General features: G+C 45.4%; 1 protein-coding gene across 7 annotated transcripts in view; it reads left to right on the top strand.

The window, feature by feature from the left end:
- dnmt3ab (DNA (cytosine-5-)-methyltransferase 3 alpha b) overlaps window positions 1-21,092 on the top strand; it is a 41,793-nt gene that overhangs the window by 4,984 nt on the left and 15,717 nt on the right. For 3 of the 7 annotated variants that reach the window (XM_042072042.1, XM_042072043.1, XM_042072045.1), the window contains exons 3-5: window positions 2,337-2,444; window positions 7,298-7,628; window positions 10,306-10,352. In XM_042072042.1, coding sequence (XP_041927976.1) covers window positions 2,337-2,444; window positions 7,298-7,628; window positions 10,306-10,352 — 486 coding nt within the window. Of the gene's footprint in view, window positions 1-2,336; window positions 2,445-7,297; window positions 7,629-10,305; window positions 10,353-11,306; window positions 11,457-21,092 lie in introns of all 7 variants that reach the window. The other 4 variants (XM_042072038.1, XM_042072040.1, XM_042072041.1 and 1 more) reach the window with 2 other exon arrangements.

Genomic DNA, 21,092 nt, shown 5'->3' on the forward strand with positions numbered 1-21,092 from the left:
ACAGTATATCTATAAAACAGTAAAGTACAGTAGGTAATAGGTCAAATGAAAAGAAGAGGCAACGATAGAGTAAAGGAAACAATTCTGCCATTTTACAGCAGCTTGCTGCTATTGCCACCTGTTACAGTCACTGATATGAGCTTGCTTGTTTAAAAAGCCAATCTTCCTATAATAACATACAGTACATCAAGCAGTCAACTGAGTTGTTAATGCCAATGTTAGAGACAGGTAGGATCACTTTTGTAGTCACTCCAACAGAGACAGACCATACGAAAGCAATGATGGATTTTACAACTATTCCATCCCAACGCATGATGCAGCCAGTTTTCATCTTTTTGAGATGTTTACTCAGATATGATTAGGGCTTGAACTCTCGAACTGCCAGATGTGTATAGTTGCCTGCTTTTTCAGCCCAGGGCCGCTATTGAGTGTGCTAAATCTGCTCTTCAAAGAGGTGTAGAAGAGTTGAAGAAGCACTTGTCTTCATGCAGTAGAGAAAGTTGTCAGAACAAAGGCGATTCGGTCGAATTTATCCCCGAATAACACCCATGTGTGAATGATTTTGGAGACATCTACTGTACCATCATTCTCTGTGGTCCCATGCCAGGTTAGCCATTCCCTGTGTGTGCATATGTTGGCTACCTCTTGTGTTGACCATATGGGAAATCCTCCACGCCGATTCTTGGTCAGACTTTGTGAGGAACTGATGAACGATTACTATCTACGGCCATCTGGGAAGCAGCCTTCTCCCTGCCTTCACTGTCATCTTGAACACTCCCCTCCCCTCCCAGCAGAACTCTTTGGCTTTGAGCGAGGGGTTTTGTTGAAGGGGGGTAGGGCAGGGACGCTGAGCTTGTCTATCAAAGCCAGATTGGATGTGGTTGTAGGGAACTTTGCCTATTTTAACAGCTCAGAAGTGACATGCAGTTCCTCTTTCTTCATCGTAGCACTCTCTGTTCTGCCCAGAGTGGCTATAAAATAGAATAAAGAGTAAGTGAACTTCACAAGGGGCTAAATGTTGTGTGCTCCACATGTGAATACTAGAGATCCCAAGGGAGACCTCAGCCAGTGGTTCGCAGTTGAACAATTGAGAACTGGGTTGATGTTTTTATGTTCTCAAGTCCTTTCAAATAAAGGCCATAGGCAAAGTCTTTCTGTGGCAGTTAAAATCTATTGTATGCCCTGGAAAAAAAGGAACACTTTGGGGGTAAACTCCATTTACCCCATCATGATAACCTTTCAGTAAGTCTATTCTGATGAATCACATGGCAAATTGTTGTCAATTAGCTACTGCTCTCTTCATGATATTATCACATCTGTTTTAACTGCCACAATAGGTCATGTAGACATGAAAGACTTCCCTATTGTACATTTGGAATTCATCCTTCAGATTATATTCCATCACCCGGACAAGGGCTGTCCATGAATTTGCACGAAACACCTGCTTCGTATTATGCTCCTTTCATTGAGGCGGACATCAATGGTTACTTGTTGTGTGTCCTAAATGAAAAATGTAAATGCCTTCATGCACTTCTGGCGATAATCTTGTTCGAGAGGGGCTTTTATGTAAATGATACCATTTAGGTCCTCCTCGAAGCACAACTCACAGGTCAACTTTCCACAAGTCTTTTCTCTGGACTGCTGTAGAAAAGCCTTCACTAGCACGCTACAGAGTCTTTTTTTCTGAAGATAGTGTTTTTTGTTTTTTTTTTAAATGAAAATCCTGTGACATGGTAGTTTTTTCTGAAAACCTAGAAGTATTTACCAATAAAAAGTACATACATGTGGATTGACATTTTTCCACAGTATGCAAGATGCTTTCAGTTGCTGTGATTATTCAGCCAATATTTTCAGTGGCAAAAAAATGCTACTCAGCAAGCTAAGTCCCGATAATCTGATAAAAAGCATAAAATATAATCTTTGTTTTGCTCTAATTTTTTTGTTTGTTTTCCCTGTTGTAAGCAGCATACTCTGGTTTCCTCCCCACAGTCCAAAGACATGTATGTCAGGAATGTTAGGCAGCAGATACTCCCACCACTGGCTCAGACCAAGGCACTGACCAGAGAACAAGAGTTGGTCACTCATTACCACAGGCTGCCCTTTGCTCTTAAATAGAAACACTGGGTTTGATCCACAGAATGTTTTTTTCCCCACAGCAATCAATAGAGAATAATCAAACATTCCAATCAATGCACCGACAGTCGCTTTGAAGTAATTATCTACTAAATGACCGATGCAGATGTTGATGTAGTAGAGTGGGAGTGAAACATTGTGTGCAGTGTATTGTATGGGTCATTAGGGGAGAGCTGATGGCATCGCTCTGTTTGGCTCCGCAGAGCGACAACAGCAGGATGGACAAGCAGTTTGTCACCATGGAGACGCCAGCCCACAGCAGCCCGGCTGCAAAAGTCGGGCGGCCAGGCCGGAAGCGGAAGCCATTTCCGGTAAGTTGCTGCTGACCTCTGTGGTTCACACCTCACGTGTTTTTATGCGTTATGCATGCGTGCATGTTTGTTTATCGTAGTCTTTGCTTGGGTTTACAGCTCACGTGTTATGCGTGTAATGTTATGCGCATGCTCATGTTTATTTATCACAGTGTTTGTGTATTCATACTGTGTGTTTGGAAAGGACAAGTTGTTGGTCACATGAAGTGAGTCCTTGTACAAAAAATGCCTTGTTCAGTTCAGAACCTGAATCAAGACTTGACGGGACTAGACTAGACAAGACAACACACACACACACACACACACACACACACACACACACACACACACACACACACACACACACATGCATTTGTGCATACAGTGACTAAATTTAACCTGCACATATCAGGTTCTCCATGCCCGTTGTAAATGCCTCTGTGGGGTTGGAATGTATCTCTGTTTACATGCAGGTCTGTGGGTGGTGAGCAGAAGCAGGCAGGTTCAGCTTCCCCCTTTGCTGGGGCTGTGACCTAGTTTGACTTTTGACTCCTAGTAGAGGGCATGTCTGGGTCACCAGATCACCGAAAGGGTTGCATAACATTCCTCTAACTCATTCCTCTTGGACTGATCGCTCTTCAATCTCTGTCTCTCTTTCTTGGTCTCTCTCTCTCTCTCTCTATCCCTTTTTTTCAACGATCGATCCACCCCTTTTCATCTGACTCTTCACTTTCTCCAGCCAAGTCATCTTCATATGCATGAGCCTGAGCTGTCTCTTTCTCTCTGCCTTTCTCTCACTCATCCTCTCCCAGTCTGTTCTTCGCTACCCTTCTCCTTCTCTTCCTCTCCTCCCCTATCTCTTGTCCTTCGCACGTTTGCTTTCATCCTTTTGGCTTGAGTGCTCTCATCGTCTCTAAGTACTCGTAAAAAAAGCGAGGGGTCTCCAGCAGGTCTTGGGTAGATCCCCCCTTGTGCATAAATAACTAATAGCAGGGGCATGTTAGGGCATGTGAAAGCTCCCGTAGACCGAGGGGTGCAGCTGATGTTGTTGTCGTTAGTCCTGGTGCTTCGGTGAGAAGAAGGGGGAAGGGCGGGTGATGCAAAGGTTTGGGGTGGGGGGTAGGGGGTGGGGTGGTTTTGGTGGTGGTGGGGGGGTTGTGATTCGGAGGAAGTCCTGCAAGGGGTGAGGTGACCCTGAGTGCAACCATTGTGCCGCCCGTCGTTTCGGTGAAATATATGGCCGTGGAGTCGTAAAGCCGCCTGTCTCTCTGGGTGGAGCCACTGCTGGTGATGGGTGTAAAAGTGGGTGATGGGAGGGCGGCGTGGGGGTGGAGGGGGACTCTTCCTCTCCGAAGACGTGCTCCACTTTTCCCTTCTCCAGACCCACTAATGGAATTATTTTTTGGAGGGGTGATTTTTTTGGGTGGGGTGGGAGTTGCTATATATAGGTACGGTCGCAGTACCGCGGCTGCCAAGGCATACATAGTGCCTTTCCCTTCCTTCCCCCAACCCTGCCCCTGTCTCAGCGGCCCTCCGTGGCTTCCTCAGATGTACTTGTTGTTTTTTTTATCTGCCAGGGTCACGGAGGCCAGGCGTTGGTCCCGCGAGGGTTGTAAACCTCCTGGATATCTGCCATGGCTCTCAAGCGGTGCGATCTGCTGATTTGTGGATGTGTTGATCGGTTGAGTCTGTTTACAATCAGTGCTCTTTTCCGCCCTCTGCTTTCCTGGCCTGCTTGGACGAGAAGAGGCACGAGATAATCAGCCTGGAACGCACCCATTGGCAAAAAGATTCTCACCTATTTCCTCAATTAATGATTAGAACGTTTTTTAAACTAGTAAGGGATGTTCTTCTGCAGTGCCTTTTATAGAAGGTATTGTAAAGGGCACTTCAGGTATCTCTCTGTCTATCCTTCTGATTGTCTTAAGAGACTTCAAAAGGGTTCTACTATGTGGTATAAGTCACCAGAGGGCAGTAAATGAAATTAAACGAAAAGTTTATTATTGTATTTAGTGCCATGAACAATAGACATTGTCTTGAAGTGTTTACAGAGCCTAGTGCCTGAACCTTAAGGAGTTCTTCCATGGGAATAAACTCTCTCTCTCTCTCTCAGGTGGGTTGTGGTATTGTTCGGGCAGGCCTGGGCTGTATATAAGCTGTGTTGTCCTGAATAGTAAAGCGGCACTAGGCAATGATTCATCCTGCGAGGGTGGGTGGGGGTTAGGCAGCCTGGCCTCCTTCCTGAATGAAGCGCCTTTTGAGGCATGACTCCACGTCCGTCAAGTGACCTAAACAAAGCTGGGGAGGGGGAGAAACAGGAAAAGGGAAGAGAAAAAGAACTCCCCCTGAAAAACCGCCAACATTCCTGCCATTTTCCCCCCACACTCGAGAAAACTCTGGCCCAGAAATGAGGCCGAATGGAAGGAATGTACAGTATAGCATGTACGAGAGAAAGCTTGCGAGAGCAAGCCACTGGACTCCCACCCGTCTCCGCTGAAGCACAGGGAGAGAGAGAGAGAGAGAGAGAGAGTGATTGAAGGCTGTGTGAGAGAGATTAAGAGTGATTCTAAGTGCAGTTGTTGAGCTTAACCCTCTCCTGCTCTTCAAAAGCAACTGGACATGAGGGCTCAACGCATGCTGCCACAGTGGCGCAGCCGAGTGTGGATTTATAGGTTGATCTGGAAGATGTCACCTGTAGGCTATGCCAATGCATAAATTAGCATTTTGATGGCTCTGTTCTGTGTCGTAAACTGGTCAGTGTAAGGTAGCGCATGGTTAGAGTAATGGTCAGTAGTTTATCATGGCTAGTGTAGTGGTCAGTACTGACATCTTGTGAGAAAGCTACTGGGTTTAAAGCCCAGTTCAGGTTTTTATTATATGAAGCTTGCAAACTGTATATATCTCTATTCCCATTGGTTTTTCTCATGTGAAATACTCCCCCCCCCCCCCCATTCACACACACACAGTCTTTTGGACTGAGAGACATGAATGGTGGGGATTTAAAGTTTCACATCCTTGTGTCATCACGCCGGCTCAGATCTATTGCTTAGGCACTGAAATGGATCCCTTGCTGCTGTGCTTTTGGCTGCCTCGCCACTAAGTAGTACAGATGAGTCAGTGATGAGGGGGACAAATTTCTCCTTGGAGGTCAAGAAAGCAATCCTCTTTTTCTGCTCGTAATGTGGCGTTTGTGCTTCTGAGTGGAGTCCAATTGGAAGTGCTACTCCACCTCTGTTTGACATTTATTGAAAATGAATGGCACCCATAGCCATATTTCCCCTCTGTTTGGGACGAGGAATGACCGCTTTGGGAGACGGTAAAGTTGTAAGAGTAGCAACAAGAGAGAGAAAGAGTGAGTGAGTAAGTCAGTGTGTATGTGTGACAGCGAGAGAAAGGGAAAGAGTTCATTTAAGCACCAGCATTAGTCCGTTTATTATTCTTACTCGTGAGCTTGCGAGCGCACACTTGTGTCAATACACATTTCACGTCTCCCCTCGGAGACTGGTAAGCTAAACAACAGCTGTTAACATGGTTGTGAGACTCTCCATGTGGCTTGCACACATAAGGGCCACATACATGGAGTTAATGCACGGAGGAACCTGACTTATTCTAGAATAATCCTACAGATTCCGCATATCATATACAGACACAACGAAAAGTCCATACTCTTAATCTAGTTTAAGCAGCACATATGTACAGTATAGTTTAAACAGCACATACATACAGTACTGTACAGTACATACATGCAGATGCATGGCATGGCCAGATCCTTTCTGCTATGCGTGTGACAGCTTGGTCTGCTGCCAGCCGCAGCGAAAGGCCAGTTCTTCTGTGAGACAGTGAACAGGTGACTGGCTTTACTCTGTCACTGGTGTTTATATGCAGACAGACAGAGAAACACAGGGTTGACACTGAGCAATTCTGGCTGACGGCTGGTAACGATAGTTGCTGTGATGTGCCATGGCCAATGTCAGAGCATCAGCATGCTGCATTGAGCTACAGTATAGAAGCTGTTTTCATGCATTAGGTAGTATTTGCTAAACTAGATTGGCCAAACTCAACACCAGTTCATTCATGGTGGTGTTCATTGCTTTTTTGTGGTGTTTTGTGTGTTGCATTTACTTGTTTCGGGTTTGAAAATAAAACGATTTTGAGTACACCAGTGATGTATCACTAAAATGGCATGATCGGAGATTTGGGGAATACAATTGATGTTTGTTTATAGTCTTTTTGTAATATTCACCTCATCATCAACCATCTCTTGTATTTGTCATGTCATTCCCAGACCAGAACCAAGAGCTGAGCAAATATTTACTTGAAACCAAACTAAGAGCTGCAGTTTTTGGCAAATGTGGGTTCTATTGTTTGTGCGCCCATGAGTGCTGGTTGAGGGTTCCCATCTGTCAGTGTTCACATTTGTCAAAAGCCAACTCAGTTGAGGAGAATGGTTGACAGGTTTGCTCTGCACCAAACAAGCCCACAAGTTCAAGCTTTGTGGGACTTTTTAGAGAAACTTGGTTTCTGCACCAAGTGACAGTTTTGGCATTTGGTTCTGTTTGGTTTTGGAAAGCTCTCTGGGGCTCTTGGCATGGTTACATGAAAAATGACTGACTTTGTGGTATAGCCATGTTTTAAAATCACTGTAGAAGTCCACTGATTGTATTGACAAGAATTGATATATAATCAGTAACGCCATGTGTCTTGAGGGTGCTTGCTGTCACATATAATACTGCTATCAGAGGGCAAATAGAGGTCGTGTCGGTTCAATCAGTCACCTGTTGAACGACCTGAAGTAGATTAAATGCAGTGGGTCAGACAATGCGAGTGCTGTTTTGCTATGTGACCGACACAAGTTTGTCTCCTTCCTGGTCTAGCGGATGGACGGGTCAGCAGTAGGCGTGGTGCGGAGTCACCGAGAACCCGAGAGCCTTCCTCAGGTGCGCAATGGTGACCTGGGTCACCATGACAACAGAACAGTGGCCAAGGTGTGCCAGCTGAAGCAGGAGCCGAAAGTTCCGGAGAACGGGCTGTTTGGGAATGCAGCGAGCAGCAGCCCAAGCCCCAGTCCGAGTCTGAGCCTCTCCCAGGAGAACGGCGTGGCGGCCAGCCGAGACGAGCAGGAGAACCCCGAGAAGGACAAGGAGGAGGGGCTGGGGCCCCCACGCAGGAAACGAGGCCGCAGGAAACTGGAGCGGCCCACCAAATGTAAGCCATGGAGCCTATCCAGCGCGCTCGACATTTCTGGATGTAACACAACATAGAACTTTTCTACACATTGTTGTTTTCATCTAACATGTCTTGATGAAAGTGTCTGCTATATACTGTTAAATACATATTTTTATTATTTCACTGCTGTAAGACACTGTACATACACATATTACAGGTAGCATGTGTCCATGGTGCAGTGTTGAAACCCACACATGGGCATATTTTCAGTAGTGGTTACTCTGACAGACATAGCCCATCTGTGTGGGTAGCCTCAAGGGAAGTTTGTGTTGTACACAGGGGAAAGGACAGACCCATCACTCTCATACAGTGTACTCTGTGACTGGGCCCTGTTGCTTCCAACATGCTCTTCTTTTCCCCTCATCTCTTCACTGTCCTGTCTCTTTCTCTCTTTCCATCTCCCTGCATCTCTCTCTCTCCCCTGCATGCTGCAGGAAGGCTTTGACCTTGACACGCTCAGTAAATAAAGTTGCCGCAGACAGCGGCGTCTCCTGGCAACCTGCCCTGCGGGTGCCATTGGCAAGGGAGAGAGAGAAAGAGAGAGAGAGAGAGAGAGAGAGAGAGAGAAGAGAGAGAGGCGGCAGGGCTCTCCTGGTGACGGACTCCCGCGCTGGGGTTGCCACAGCGATGGCACGTCGCCCAGAGCCGCTTCCACGTGAGGCTCCGTCTCAGCCCTCTGTTTGCCCCACCGCTGCCTGTACACCTGCAGACGGAGCCCTGCTACAGCTGGGGGCTGAGCCGGAGTGCACTTGCAGCACAGACAGACCCACTGAGCCAGTATGCTTCCACCTGCAGCACAGACAGACAGACCCACTGAGCCAATATATATCCACCTGCAGCACAGACAGACAGACCCACTGAGTCGGTATTTTTTCACCTGCAGTACAGACAAACCTGCTGAGTCAATATGCTTCCACCTGCAGCACAGACAGAGAGACAAACTCATTGAGTTGATATTCTTCCACCTGCAGCACAGACAGAGTCACTGAGTCAATATGCTTCCACCTGCAGTACACTAAAGTCTAGTGTCTCCACCTACAGCACAGGCTGTGGAAATGTTATAAATCAATCTGACTGAGATTGCCACTTACCATGCTTAACCACATGGGCACTTCAGTGGCGATGCTATGCTAACTTGAGCCCAGGAAGTCCGAAATTGTTGCCGACATCTTTAATGGCGCTCAGTATTGGCACCAGAAATATGAAGTACTGCACATACCACATAACCGATGATGACCACATAACCGGGCACTGATTGGTCTCTTTGGGGCTCATGATTGAATGCAGCCTGTGGGAAAGTGCTCTGAGGGCACCAAAATAGCTGAGGCTAACTGGCTAAAACCAGCCCTCTAAATTCTGACCTCGTACACAGGCTCGCTGAGGTCAGGTGTCTCCAGTCCAGCTGAAGTGCAGACCAAATGTTTCAGAGCCTGCAGCAGACGGAAACCTCCATCCAAGGGCCACTGGCCCATTTTCAAAACTGCACTGCATTCATACATCTCACCCAAGCGTGTCTGGAGACCAACTGACAGATCCTCAACGCTGTGTTGATAGGTCGCTAGATAGATAGTTTGGCTCCATGGTGCCTCACTGCTGGTGGAGACAGATAGATAGATGGAGAATGACAGATGCAGTCTACTTCTGCTACTCTGGTGAGTCTGTCTGGCTGCTACTCAGGCAGATCCACATTTACCTGTTGTATTCATTAATATAGTCAGTTGCCGTCATGGGAAATACAACTGTTGCAAGGATACTTTCTATTTCTACACATCTGTTCTGTGCACTAGAGTACTGTATGGTGTGGCAGTGTCTCTACTGGGTGTTCCCAAGACACTTTGAATACTCTGTGTGATTTCCTGGTGGTTGTACTACAGAATGTATGATGATAAAATGGCAACAAAAAGAAACTACAAAAGGACCACTCTACAGTTATTCCCTGTGGTCACCTGACAACAACAACAACATGCACAGCAGTCATTATGCACCAGAACGCTCACCACACACCAGCTTGAAGTAGCTTGATAGGCTGTGCTGGTGCATTGGTGTGGTTAAAGGGAGGGGTGTGAGCTTGATAGGCTGGGCCTGTTTGTGTTTTCACATCAATTCATAGGAAGAGTTTGTTTAAATGTAGCCTGGCTAGCGCCACCACTTCTCAATGAGACGTGGTCTGGGAACCAAACGCTCATTTTCTCGTATTTGAAAAAAAATGCCCAGATCCGTTTATTGGGTGCCACGGATGTCTATCAAATGTGTCTGTGCATAGCTCATCATCGTCTTGCTTTCCCACCTGTTCTGTGATTGGTTCCCTATCTCAGGCGAAAATTTGCTCCATGGTCTCCAGGCTGCCTTAGCAGCGTGAATCAAATCGCGCGCAAGGCAGCATGGGAACACCCAGGCTAGTTTAAATGAGTGTGTTCCTTTACAGTGTCATTTGATGACTGATGATTCTGTCACACAGAATCCCCCAAATCTCTCTGTCATTCTCTCTCTTTTTCTCTCTGTCTCTCACTGTCTCTCTCTCTCTCTCTCTCTCTCTCTCTCTCTTTCTCTCTGTTGGCATTTCTCATTCTATAGCTAGCCCCTCTTGGTTTAAAAATGTTAATAAGACCCAAAGTAACACACTATCTGAGGTTGCCATGTGGTCTCTTCTCTCTAGATGTGGAACAAAAGGAGGAGGATGGTGGAGACTCCGGAAAGAGTGAGGTAAGGATTCACAGCCCACATGACACACACACACACACACACACACACACACACAGACACACACACACACACACACACAGAACACACATGTACAGTATATCAGCGCCAGGAAAGAAATGGTACCAAATGTCAGATAAATGTGAAATATCAAATACACCTAGAGTGGTTCTCTTAGGCAGGTTCTGTACACACTTCAGTGGAGGCTGCTTTATGCTAGTTAGATATCTATCCCTGTCCTTACTCTCTCACACACACACACACACACACACACACACACACACAAACACACACACGCACATAGATACAATAGAGATTGATGCATGTCCTTACTCCCACACACACACACACACACACACACACACATAAAAAAACACACTAACACATGTTCAGGCCCCTAGCTCCCCCATTTCACCACTATTCGCAACCAACCTAAGTTGTTGTCAAGACCTCTGAAACCTCTGCTAACCAATTAACAATCCCATCTAAACCTGTGGAGTCACCTGCTCAGATCACCAGCTGCCCCTACTTCTGCTCTGTAGACCCTTTCTGGTCCATGCGAGAGAATCAGCTATGCATATAGTCCTCACCAGATTTCAGCATTAAAGAAGCCCTCTACACCTATCTACAGTTTATAACCACCAAATACGTCCATGTGCATGTAAAAACATGTAACAAACATCAAGACAAATTGCCTTCGCTCTTGATGAAAAAAAAAACCCCACTACCCTACACACCACCCATAAAACGACCCCTTCCATGCGCATTCACAAACACAACATCCATCGAGCATGAGACTCCCCTCAGTTGAAAGCCTCTCACTGCACACTGAAACGTCTATACTTCTGCTTCCTTCCCCCTTCTCATTTGAGACGGCAGAAAACAGGAAGCGGGGCTTTTCGACGGCCCACTCACTCAGCCACTCACGTTATTCCTTCCCTGCTGTGTCCATTCTAGCAGGGCGCTCGCGGGCGTCTGCGGGGGGGTGTGGGCTGGGAGATCAGCCTTCGGCAGCGGCCCATGCCCAGGGTTACCTTCCAGGCCGGGGACCCCTATTACATTAGCAAGAGGACCAGAGAGGAGTGGCTCAACAAGTGGAAGATGGAGGTGAGTGACCACTGTGAAGCCACTGTCCCCAATAGAGAGAAAGAGAGAGAGAGAGAGAGAGAGAGAGAGGGTGGGAGGGAGGGAGGGAGGGAGTGGATTGAAGTGATGCAGAGAAGAAAAGAGGGAGAGAGAGTGATGTGGATCTAGAGGCACAGAGTTAGCGACAGGTCCCACCGCTAGAATGTTGTATACCAGTGGTGCGAAGGTTCCGTTCACAAGCGGCCTGCGCTCGCCCAATATTTAAATCAACCCGACTGCAACTCTAACCGCGAATATTAATTAAGACTAAAGGATACCAGACCTGCAATCCGACCCGCTTATTTACAAAATGTGCACTTTTGGTTAATGTAGCCTAACATGCAGTGTATCCTAATTGGGCTTTACACAAACAAGAACAGAAAGCCATATCCTCAATCACGTCAGCCTACCCATGACATCCCTAATCAAATGTCGCACAAACACAACGCGTTTAACTTTTGCAACACTGTCTGTAGGCTAAAAGTCTAACTTAGGCTGCACATGGCCTGCCGGGTATCATAAAATACCGGTAGGCCACGACAAAAGGTGGTACAGTGTCAGCATTATATACTGAACTACCGGTACTTGTCATTAGGTCTTGTGCCAACATTGTGCCTAGAGCCTTAAGCAAGCTGCTCCAGTGGTGAGTGCGCATAAAGCAATCTATTGCTTGAGGTCTGGGAATTGCACTTGAACATAGCCTATAGCCTCCTATCATACAAGTAGACCATGTGGTTCCTGCTGCATCGATTGAAGTCATTTAGCCTAACCAATAAACAATAATTATGAGTTAAATATTGATGTTAGCCTTGATGATATTTGAAGTATGTATTTTTTAAAACATATTTAATTTATTTTAACTGACCCACCCACAAATGACCTGAATATCATTAGAAATATATTTTTCTGACGGGTAACCGCGGTTGTCGGTGGACACCCACTCAAATTAGATCAACCCGCGCAACACTGTTCTGTGTGTCAGGATAGGGGACTGAGTAATCCACAGGTGAGGGTGAGACACACTGAGTGTATTTGATAGATCATCTGATATCTCCTGATGGTACCATTTATTTCATTAACCAGTACTCAAATGCTTTGGTCAATTCAAACTAAATTTGATGTGATTGCTGCCTGTGTGTTTTTTGATCTTAGGTATGCTTTGAATATAAAAATATGAACATTAATAGTTTGTGTAGAAGTGGTAAAATATATGAAAATGGAAATGTTAGTAATTAGTTGTTAGAACTGTATTTGAATGATTGGTGTTGTGTATATTTATTTACATTTAATTGATTGATTATGTATTTTGTTATTTTAGATATATTTTTAGTTATTTTTTTAGCATTGTAATTACACATTAAATATATAGATAATTATGATTTGCTTGGTTAAGGGTTCATGTTAATTTGGATTAATTGGTTGTTGTCAATCCCACCCATAACTGGCAAAAATGTAACCAATACTTTTGACAATTTAATGACAATTAATCAATCACTTGTGTCAATAAGAGCCGTCAGTCGTCAGCACTGCATTTGACATTTACACAAACACACACATATGCAATGGTGAACACAGCTCAGTAATTGAATGGACATGTTTCTTTTGCCACACCCTGTTCATACAGTGCTGTTCATAATTCACCTCGGCAAAGCCGTTGAGTGCCACTCTCCGGATTAGCGGAAATTGCATTTCTGTTCGTTCCCTCCCATTGGCGTTATCGCTTAAGAGGCTGTGTCGCATTTCCATGCGGCACCTAATGGAACCTCTTGAGACTGAAGCACGAGTTGGTCTCCTCCGCTCCGTGCTATTGTTCCGTGTTCTACAGCATGTGGTCGCCATGTTCTCTTGAATGGGATGTGCTTTTCAGAGAGGTGGGCGAGTATTTCATGTCAAACCTGTTTCTGGCCTCCAGGCAGAGTTCATGCCATGTCAGTCCTGGACTCCTTCTGAGAGGTTTCAAAGCACGTTGGAACATTGCTGGTGGTGTGTTGTTGGCCGTATGTGCCGTGAGATGTGTCTTCGGCAGTTGGGAGAGGGCATTGAACAAGTGAATAATTGTATACAGTGGTGTCAGTCAATGAAATCAGATGGTTAGAGGTGTGTAATAAGCCCAAATAGGTTGTAGGTCACAGTGTGTGACACAAAGCAAAGCCCCTAAAATCTTAGTTGTTAAAATCTCAGTGTTGGACCATTTGTGACCTATGTCCTTGCAGGGCCTTTTGCTTTTTTCTAAAACCGTTATCATATATATTTCATACTTAGAAATGAAAGTGCAATGTTTCTTTCTGCTTTTTCTGTCAGGATGTATTTGAGTGTACACATCTTTTGTAAAGAATGCGCTGAAGGAGACTAACGGCACCTCATTTGTACCTGACATTTGCTCATTTGATGACGACCTTAAATACAGCACCTTTGAAATGTGTCTGCCAGTGACCGCATTTACACGTATTACATCTGGTTGTTGTGTATTCATATATGTTGGCCATTTCTTCATTATTTTTGCAGTGTGACCTGAACCAAACACTCACCTCTCTCCACCCTAACTGCCTGAGTGTAGCTTGGAGGAAGACGTCTCTTATCTTCCTCACTCTACTCATAGGCTACGGAGCAGCAACCTGGGTTTCCAATGCTTATTTGAACTATTCAATGAAGAAATTCTGACTAGAAACACTTGAACTGCACATAGAAATTTGATTCGCTAGAGGGGGATGGATTACCTCTCGATTCGAATGAGGTGTATGTAATATAAACCATTTATTTGTATATATTTGCATTCCTGCATGTTTCCGTAAACATAGCCCTGGCGACCTTATGTTTTGATCTCACAGCTGATCTCTCATACCACAGTGGATGGAAATGCATTTTGAGCAGAACCTTCATGAAGACGCATAGAATATCCAAATGACATGATGGCTGACACTGATATCATAAAATATCTCAACTTTGACTATGCCAAAGCATTCGCCATGATCCCATGCAGCGGTCTTGTATTCATATTTGCAAAATTTGCAAATATGAATACAAGACCGCTGCATGGGATCATGAATTTCCTAAGGATTTCCATGTGACCAAATCCTTAGGAAGAGATACGGCGCCAAAACGGATATAAAGCCCTGACCTACTTAACAAGAACAATGAATGTGGCACTTCCACCACATTAATAACTCTTATTGTAAATTTGACAGCTATGTAATGAAGGTAAGAGAGGTAAATCGCCACCTACATTTTATTTTGTGCAGTCAATTCACAGCTGTGGCTTCACTTCAAATTTAAAACATTCGGTTAGGATAACATGTTTGTTACAATAGTAGCAAGTTCTATAGCTTGTCAGCTTGAGCAAAACTAAGGTTTGTTTAGTTATGCATTGAATTCCAACCATATTTCTATGTTTACTTAATGTTTACGTTCAGCTAACAGCTGGTACATTTTCTGTAAGCATGTCTTTGTATATACTTTAACACTCAAATATTTGAGTCAACATTACAAGAGTTGTGTGTGTTTATCTTTATCATAGTAAACCACTGTTATTGTGTGTTAGTGTGGAAGTAAGACCAGTGAAGTTAGTGGATGATTGCTGGTATGTAGAGTATATGTGTGCATGCTTGCATCAGTGTGCATGTGTGCGTCTGTAAGCATGTGTGTGTATGTGTAGTGTCTCAGCCTGACCATGGCAGAGATTGTGGCTGGCAGCGACGTTTCATCCTGTGTGTGTCTTAAGAGTTACATAATGAGCTGTTTCCATGGTGACAGAATGGGGCCTACTGTTCGGGCAGCCCATTACACACACACACACACACACACACACACACACACACACACACACACACACACACACACTTGCCATTCCCCCACTGGACATAGGCATAAATGTGTCAGGGACTTGAATTATTGCCAAATTAGCAGGACATGCCAGCGTCTCGTGAGCGAGAGTCGTAAAATTCCAGGGAAACCAGAGCCACATTTTCCACACAAAGAGAGCCTTGGATTTTTGAACTCAGTGACTCCGCGGAGGGGGAAAAAAAAATAAAACAGAAAGCGAGAAAGGGGATGAAAACAAAAACCCAAACACTCTTTTTTCCCCTGAATAAGCACGTTATCTTTAGGGAAGTCGTGAGGAATCTCCACAGGGCTCTCCTGTTTGGCGGCGCGGGCGGCTGTTGTTGTTCTGAGGCGGAGGCCAGGGAGCTCGCTCTGTCCCCAGCACCCATCTCTCTGCACCTTCCCTCGGCAGGGGGGAGACACGTGAGGGGGTGGAGGGCCTGGACGAGCTCACGCTCAGCCTCTTTTTCTCTTCTGTTGCTGCCCACTCTCTCTCTCTTTTTTACTCTCTGCTCTCTCTTTCTCTGCCTCTCACTTCGATGTCTCTTTCTTTCAAGACCCCCCTCTCACTGCTGTCTGTATGTCTCCTACACCACTCTCCCTCACATACACTTTCACTCTCACTAACACACATCCATACTCTCTCTATCTGCATTCTCTTTCTTTCTCAATTTTTTTTTTTTTGCCTGCAGGGCATCAGTTACTGAGAGGCTCCGAAAGGGTGGCAGCATGAAGAATGAAACCCAGCGTCTTGCTTTCAGAGAAAGAGAGAAAGAGAAAGAGTGGGAGTGAGAGAAAGAGAGCACGAGGGAGGGGGGGTCTAGCACTGGGCTCACATCTCTCTCTCTCTCTCTCTCTTTTACTCTCTCGTAGGCCTAGTGTTACAGTTGATACCCCTCTCTCTCACTCACTCTCTAGCTCCCTCCCTCTCTCTCTCCCTCCCTCTCTCTCTCTCTCTCTCTCTCTCTCTCTCCCCGTATCTCGGCCCCCCCTCCTCATTCCAGCGCGGCGACCCACTCTCTGCTCTCGCTATGGAAACCAACAGGCAGTTGCGGAGCCGCCAGCAAGCGGCAGAAAGGGGAAGATGAGGTTTGCAGCACAGCGCACTTCCACGAGCGGCGCGCAGCAAGACAGCCTCCTGGCTCGCAGCCAACACTTTCCAAGTCCTCTCTCTAGCCAACCAGAATTCCTGTCGGTAATCACCTGACCTTGAATTCCCAGACAAAGAAATGTTCATGCTTCTTTTCTTTTTTTTTTTCGTTTTCGGTCCTTTTTTTTTTGTTTCGACCCGCTCTCCCTCGCTCGCTCTCTGAACTGAGCAATCCTCTCCTGGAGCTGAAGTGAGGTGAGCAGGGTGAGAGAGAGAGAGAGAGCCCTGTGAAGTGGAACTGTGTGGGGGAGAGCCTGGCTTGTGTATGGGTAGGTGCCTGCTTGTTATTTGTTTGGTAGAGAGCAGTGTGGTGTGTGTGTTTGGGGGGTGGGGGGTGGGGGGGATGGGGCGTTCCAGTGAGCATATCTCCACAATCTTGCCGCTGGAATTTTTGCTGACTTCAGGTGTTCCAAGGGAGGCTGCCTACGGAGCGCGGAGCTTAAAGGGAAACCGTCTCTTTAAAAAAATCCCATGTGCTCGGAACGGGAGTGGAGAGCTGCCGGCTCTGCCTCTGCTGAAAAGCACCGCTTGAAATCAAGTCTGCTTGCTCTGCTGTTTCTCTTTCTCTCTCTCCCTCTCTCTCTTTCTTGCTTTCCTTCAGCAGCTAGATGTAATCACAAGGGTCCGTTTGTGCAGTGGAGCTATTTCCTGTTTTACTCGCAGAAGGACACATGACCCAGTGTGTATAGAGCTCCGGGGTTGATGTTAGTCAGGAGAAAATAAAACATGCTACAAGGCCGGGATTTGCACAGTCAGGGAAGGAGTTTTTGCACAGCAGAGACAGCTTACGTTATTAGGAGCAGTTTTGCAATTGGTGACTGGTGTAAACAATGGAATTAGTTCCAGGGCTTTGAGGGTACTGGAACACTATGGTTGTAGGCCAAGGAAATTGCCTAGTGAATGGGGTCTTAAAGTGTTTATTTGTCAGGAAAGAGGGGTTTTTATTCATTAGCAGTTACAAAGTTATTCATGAACAATTTTTGAAGTTATCAAAACATCAAAATCAAAAAGTTGGAAGCTTGTGTGGTAAAACTGTTTAATCTCAACTGCACGCTTGGCATAGATACATTTTTGTTTGGTTAGTCTGGGTAGAAATATGAGCTGTAAAGAACAACATTTGTGAACTATGAACTATGAATGCATTCAAAGCCCTGCTTAAGCATCAACGGCTGATTTGTTTCACCAATATCTGGTTTAAATTACATGCATAACTAATATAAAGGTCAGTAACATTCATTAATCCATTAATGTCAATTCAGTTAATGTAATTTAAGTGGATACCAAGAAAAGTATGAAACTTTACATTGAACGTTCTTGTTGTGTACAAAAAAGCTAAGTTTTAAGTGCATTGGCTTTATAGAGAGGACATGTGAGATAAATATTAGACCAGACTAAAATGTTGTGTGTTTACAGATAGAGCTGATATGACAGAGCTATACCAGGTAGTTATACTGTAAAGGCACTTTTGTTTAAAGTCGGCCAACCACTGGAGTTTCTTTGTCATGGACACAGGGGTATGCAAAAACAACCTGGTGTGGCGACAAGGGTGAACAAATAAAGTATTTGTTAGGGAACATTGGTTCCTGTGCAACATGGAGGAAATAGAAGGAAATAGAGTTTGTAGAGCCTATCAGAGTCAATATCCTGTTTAGTCATCCAATCAGCTGATCTTGTCATTGTGTGATACCAATGGCTTTTTTTTTTTGAGACATCAAATACTACTCAAGGCTGCACAGTGCTTAGCTGCAGATGGGTTCTAACAGCTGAAGTAGGGCCTTTGATCTCTGGTGTAGCATTTTCCAGAGAGGGGTATGGATAAACTGTGAACTCAACTTGCATCATGATCACGTCATACATGCTCTGTTCTTTCCTGCCATGCATGTTTGGTAGCAGAGCCCATGTCTGCTGTACCTCCAGAGACACCTCACCCAAGCTTCCTCGATTATCTACGTTTTGATGTTAGGGGTTGTTAAGAGTCTGTTAAAACCAAGTTTGCGGTCTGAATTCTAAAGTCTTGCTCTATTTAAGAGTGAGTCAGATGTTTTCATATTCTCCCTAACCTAAGACATGGGTAGTTCTCTAAGGAGTTTGGGAGAATGATGTTTTATAAAAGGTAACTCCAGTCCAATGGAATCTTGATAATAGGTCCCAGGCTTCTCTTTTTCGACCAGGCGTTGGAAACAAGTGGAAGGAAGGGCTCCGGGCTCCACCTAGGTGTCTCATAATACCTTGCTAATCAGTAAAAATATGACAACAAGCAGTCATAGGGACATGGCCACATAAATGTCCTGTTTTATCCACCTTCTTCCTTAAACCGGAAATCCATCAGGTTTTTATCTTCCGTCCATTTTGTTTACATTATAACTTAGTGCAGTCTCAGCAGGCTAACTAGAATATGCTTCAACTTGACAATTCTGCACTCAATATGGATATTCTATATAATATGACTGACAGAAAAATATAAAAATTTTACATGGCTTAGGATACGCCAAGCACCGTCTACCGCCACATTAACATCAATACAACGCAGCTTTGCCGGAAATAGAAAAAAGTATTTTTGAATACTGAGGTGTCATGGCAACGCCCATTATTGGCTAGAGAATACTGTGGATACCACCTGTTTTATGCCATCCAAAATGATGATTACACACAATGAAATAAATGGCTACATTTCCATTCATTTTCCTGTTGCTGACATCCCGTTGGCTCCCAATTTCATTTTTGTTCTATTGATTGGTGCCTGCCATACCCTCACCAGAGCCTTGGCATTTGGATTCATTTAACGACAACAAAAGGATCCCTAATTCTGCTCCCAAGGCCAACTCTTGTTCTGCCTTAATCAACTTCCATCCATGTCTGATAATCCAAACATCAGAGAAACACTCAGAGCTTCTAATGACTCCTTAAGTCTTAAGCTTGCAACACTGCTGCACAAGTGTACATTTCATATTGGGGGTGATTACACTACAGATTAGATTTACACTGTTATTTGTCCATCATTTACATTTATCAGTATATCAGTGATACTGTATCACTCGTTTTAGTTTGATATATCTGTCTGTGTCTGATGCTGTGTAACGTTAGTGAGCGTATTCAGCTCTTTGTAGCTGCGTTCAGACCTAAATGTAAGTCCACATGTTCTGCGGATGTCAATCAGTTGGGCCGTATTCTGAACAACATAACCGGCTATTTGGAATTCCGAACTGAACCGGCTCTTACACTACTCCCCTCCTAGTATTTCCGACGGACATTATGTAAATGAGCTTGTGTCTGAACGAAGTGAAGAACATGCAGAGATTCTGTTCATGTGCGTGTTCCACCACATTCAACCTGTTCAACCACACAGAGATTCTGTTCATGTGCGTCGGTGTCGTTCACACATACTGTCCGCAGGTTAGCATCATATCTGAATCACCCGAAGGGTCAGACCTCCGTTTGACAAAGCTCCGCATATACTGCGGAGGACGTGTCTGAAAGCAGCTTGTGTGTGCCATTGGTGTGGCAAAGGGTTGAAAATTCAACAGTTCCCATTTCTCCTGTCAAATAGATCCCAGATGGCTCGGAGAAATGTATGGCATGTTTGTATCTTTATGTTGAACATAAACAACTTGATATACAGAATGAGTCTTCCTGGTGTTATCAAGTCAAGCATGTGAAAGCAATAAAGTCTTCTGTGGCAGTCTCCTCATTCCCCTCTCTCTAACTCTCTCTCACACACACACACACACACACACACACACACACACACACACACACACACACACCCTCCCTCTCTCCCTCTCTCATTCTCACTTTCTCACTCTTTCTTTCCTTCTCTCACTTTCCCAGTGTCTCTAGGTCTTTCTCCAAGACTCAGAGTCTCTGAAAGGGGGTGTTTATGTTTGGGCAAAAGCCCAGAAACAAATCTGTGGTTCATATAGCCCCTCGGCTCCCCTCCCCCTACTCGCGCAGTTGTCCCCCAACCCCCCCACTCCACTCCACTCTCCTCAAACTACTGTAAGCTCACTGTACTCTCCCCCTGGAGCCCCCCTCCCTCACTGCCCCAGTAGCCCCTCTCGCCTTCTTCCTTTCAACTCTCTTCTTTCTCTCTTTTACTTTCTCCCTCCTCTCCTTCTTCCGCTCTCTTTCATTCCCCTTTTTTTCTCTCTCCTTCACCCTCTAATCTTTCTCTCTCTCTCTCTCTCTCTCTCTCTCTCTCTCTCTCTCTACCTCTCCCTCGCTCTCTGTTCCCCAGCAGCATAAAGGGAGCCTGCCTAAGGCAGGGTCTCTGTATTTGTGCTGTAATGGATCCTGACATCTCCGAGCTGTTTCCTGCCATGTCAGAATGAGCAGGCCGACCCGACCGGCTCCTCTGCATACATTAGGCCACTCATGTCTTTGTGTCGCTGTGCGCCGCATACGTGCCACTAGTTGCTGCTGTTGCTGCTTCCATAGTGGTGGTGGTCGCCTGGGTACTTAAGTCTATCTGCCATCAGAATTCAGGTCCTGGCTCGCTCGCTGGAGTCCGCTGTTTGTTTGAATGGTGGCGCTGGTGTGGGCTGCAGACCTTCCTTAGTGTTCCGTAAGGCTCCTCCTGAAACAATATAGAGTGGAGATAAGCTATCTGGAGCGCAGGATTTACTCAGGGTGATAGCAGGGAGTTGAACGAG

Source organism: Alosa sapidissima, chromosome 19, assembly GCF_018492685.1.
Source record: "Alosa sapidissima isolate fAloSap1 chromosome 19, fAloSap1.pri, whole genome shotgun sequence".
Taxonomy (NCBI): domain Eukaryota; kingdom Metazoa; phylum Chordata; class Actinopteri; order Clupeiformes; family Clupeidae; genus Alosa; species Alosa sapidissima.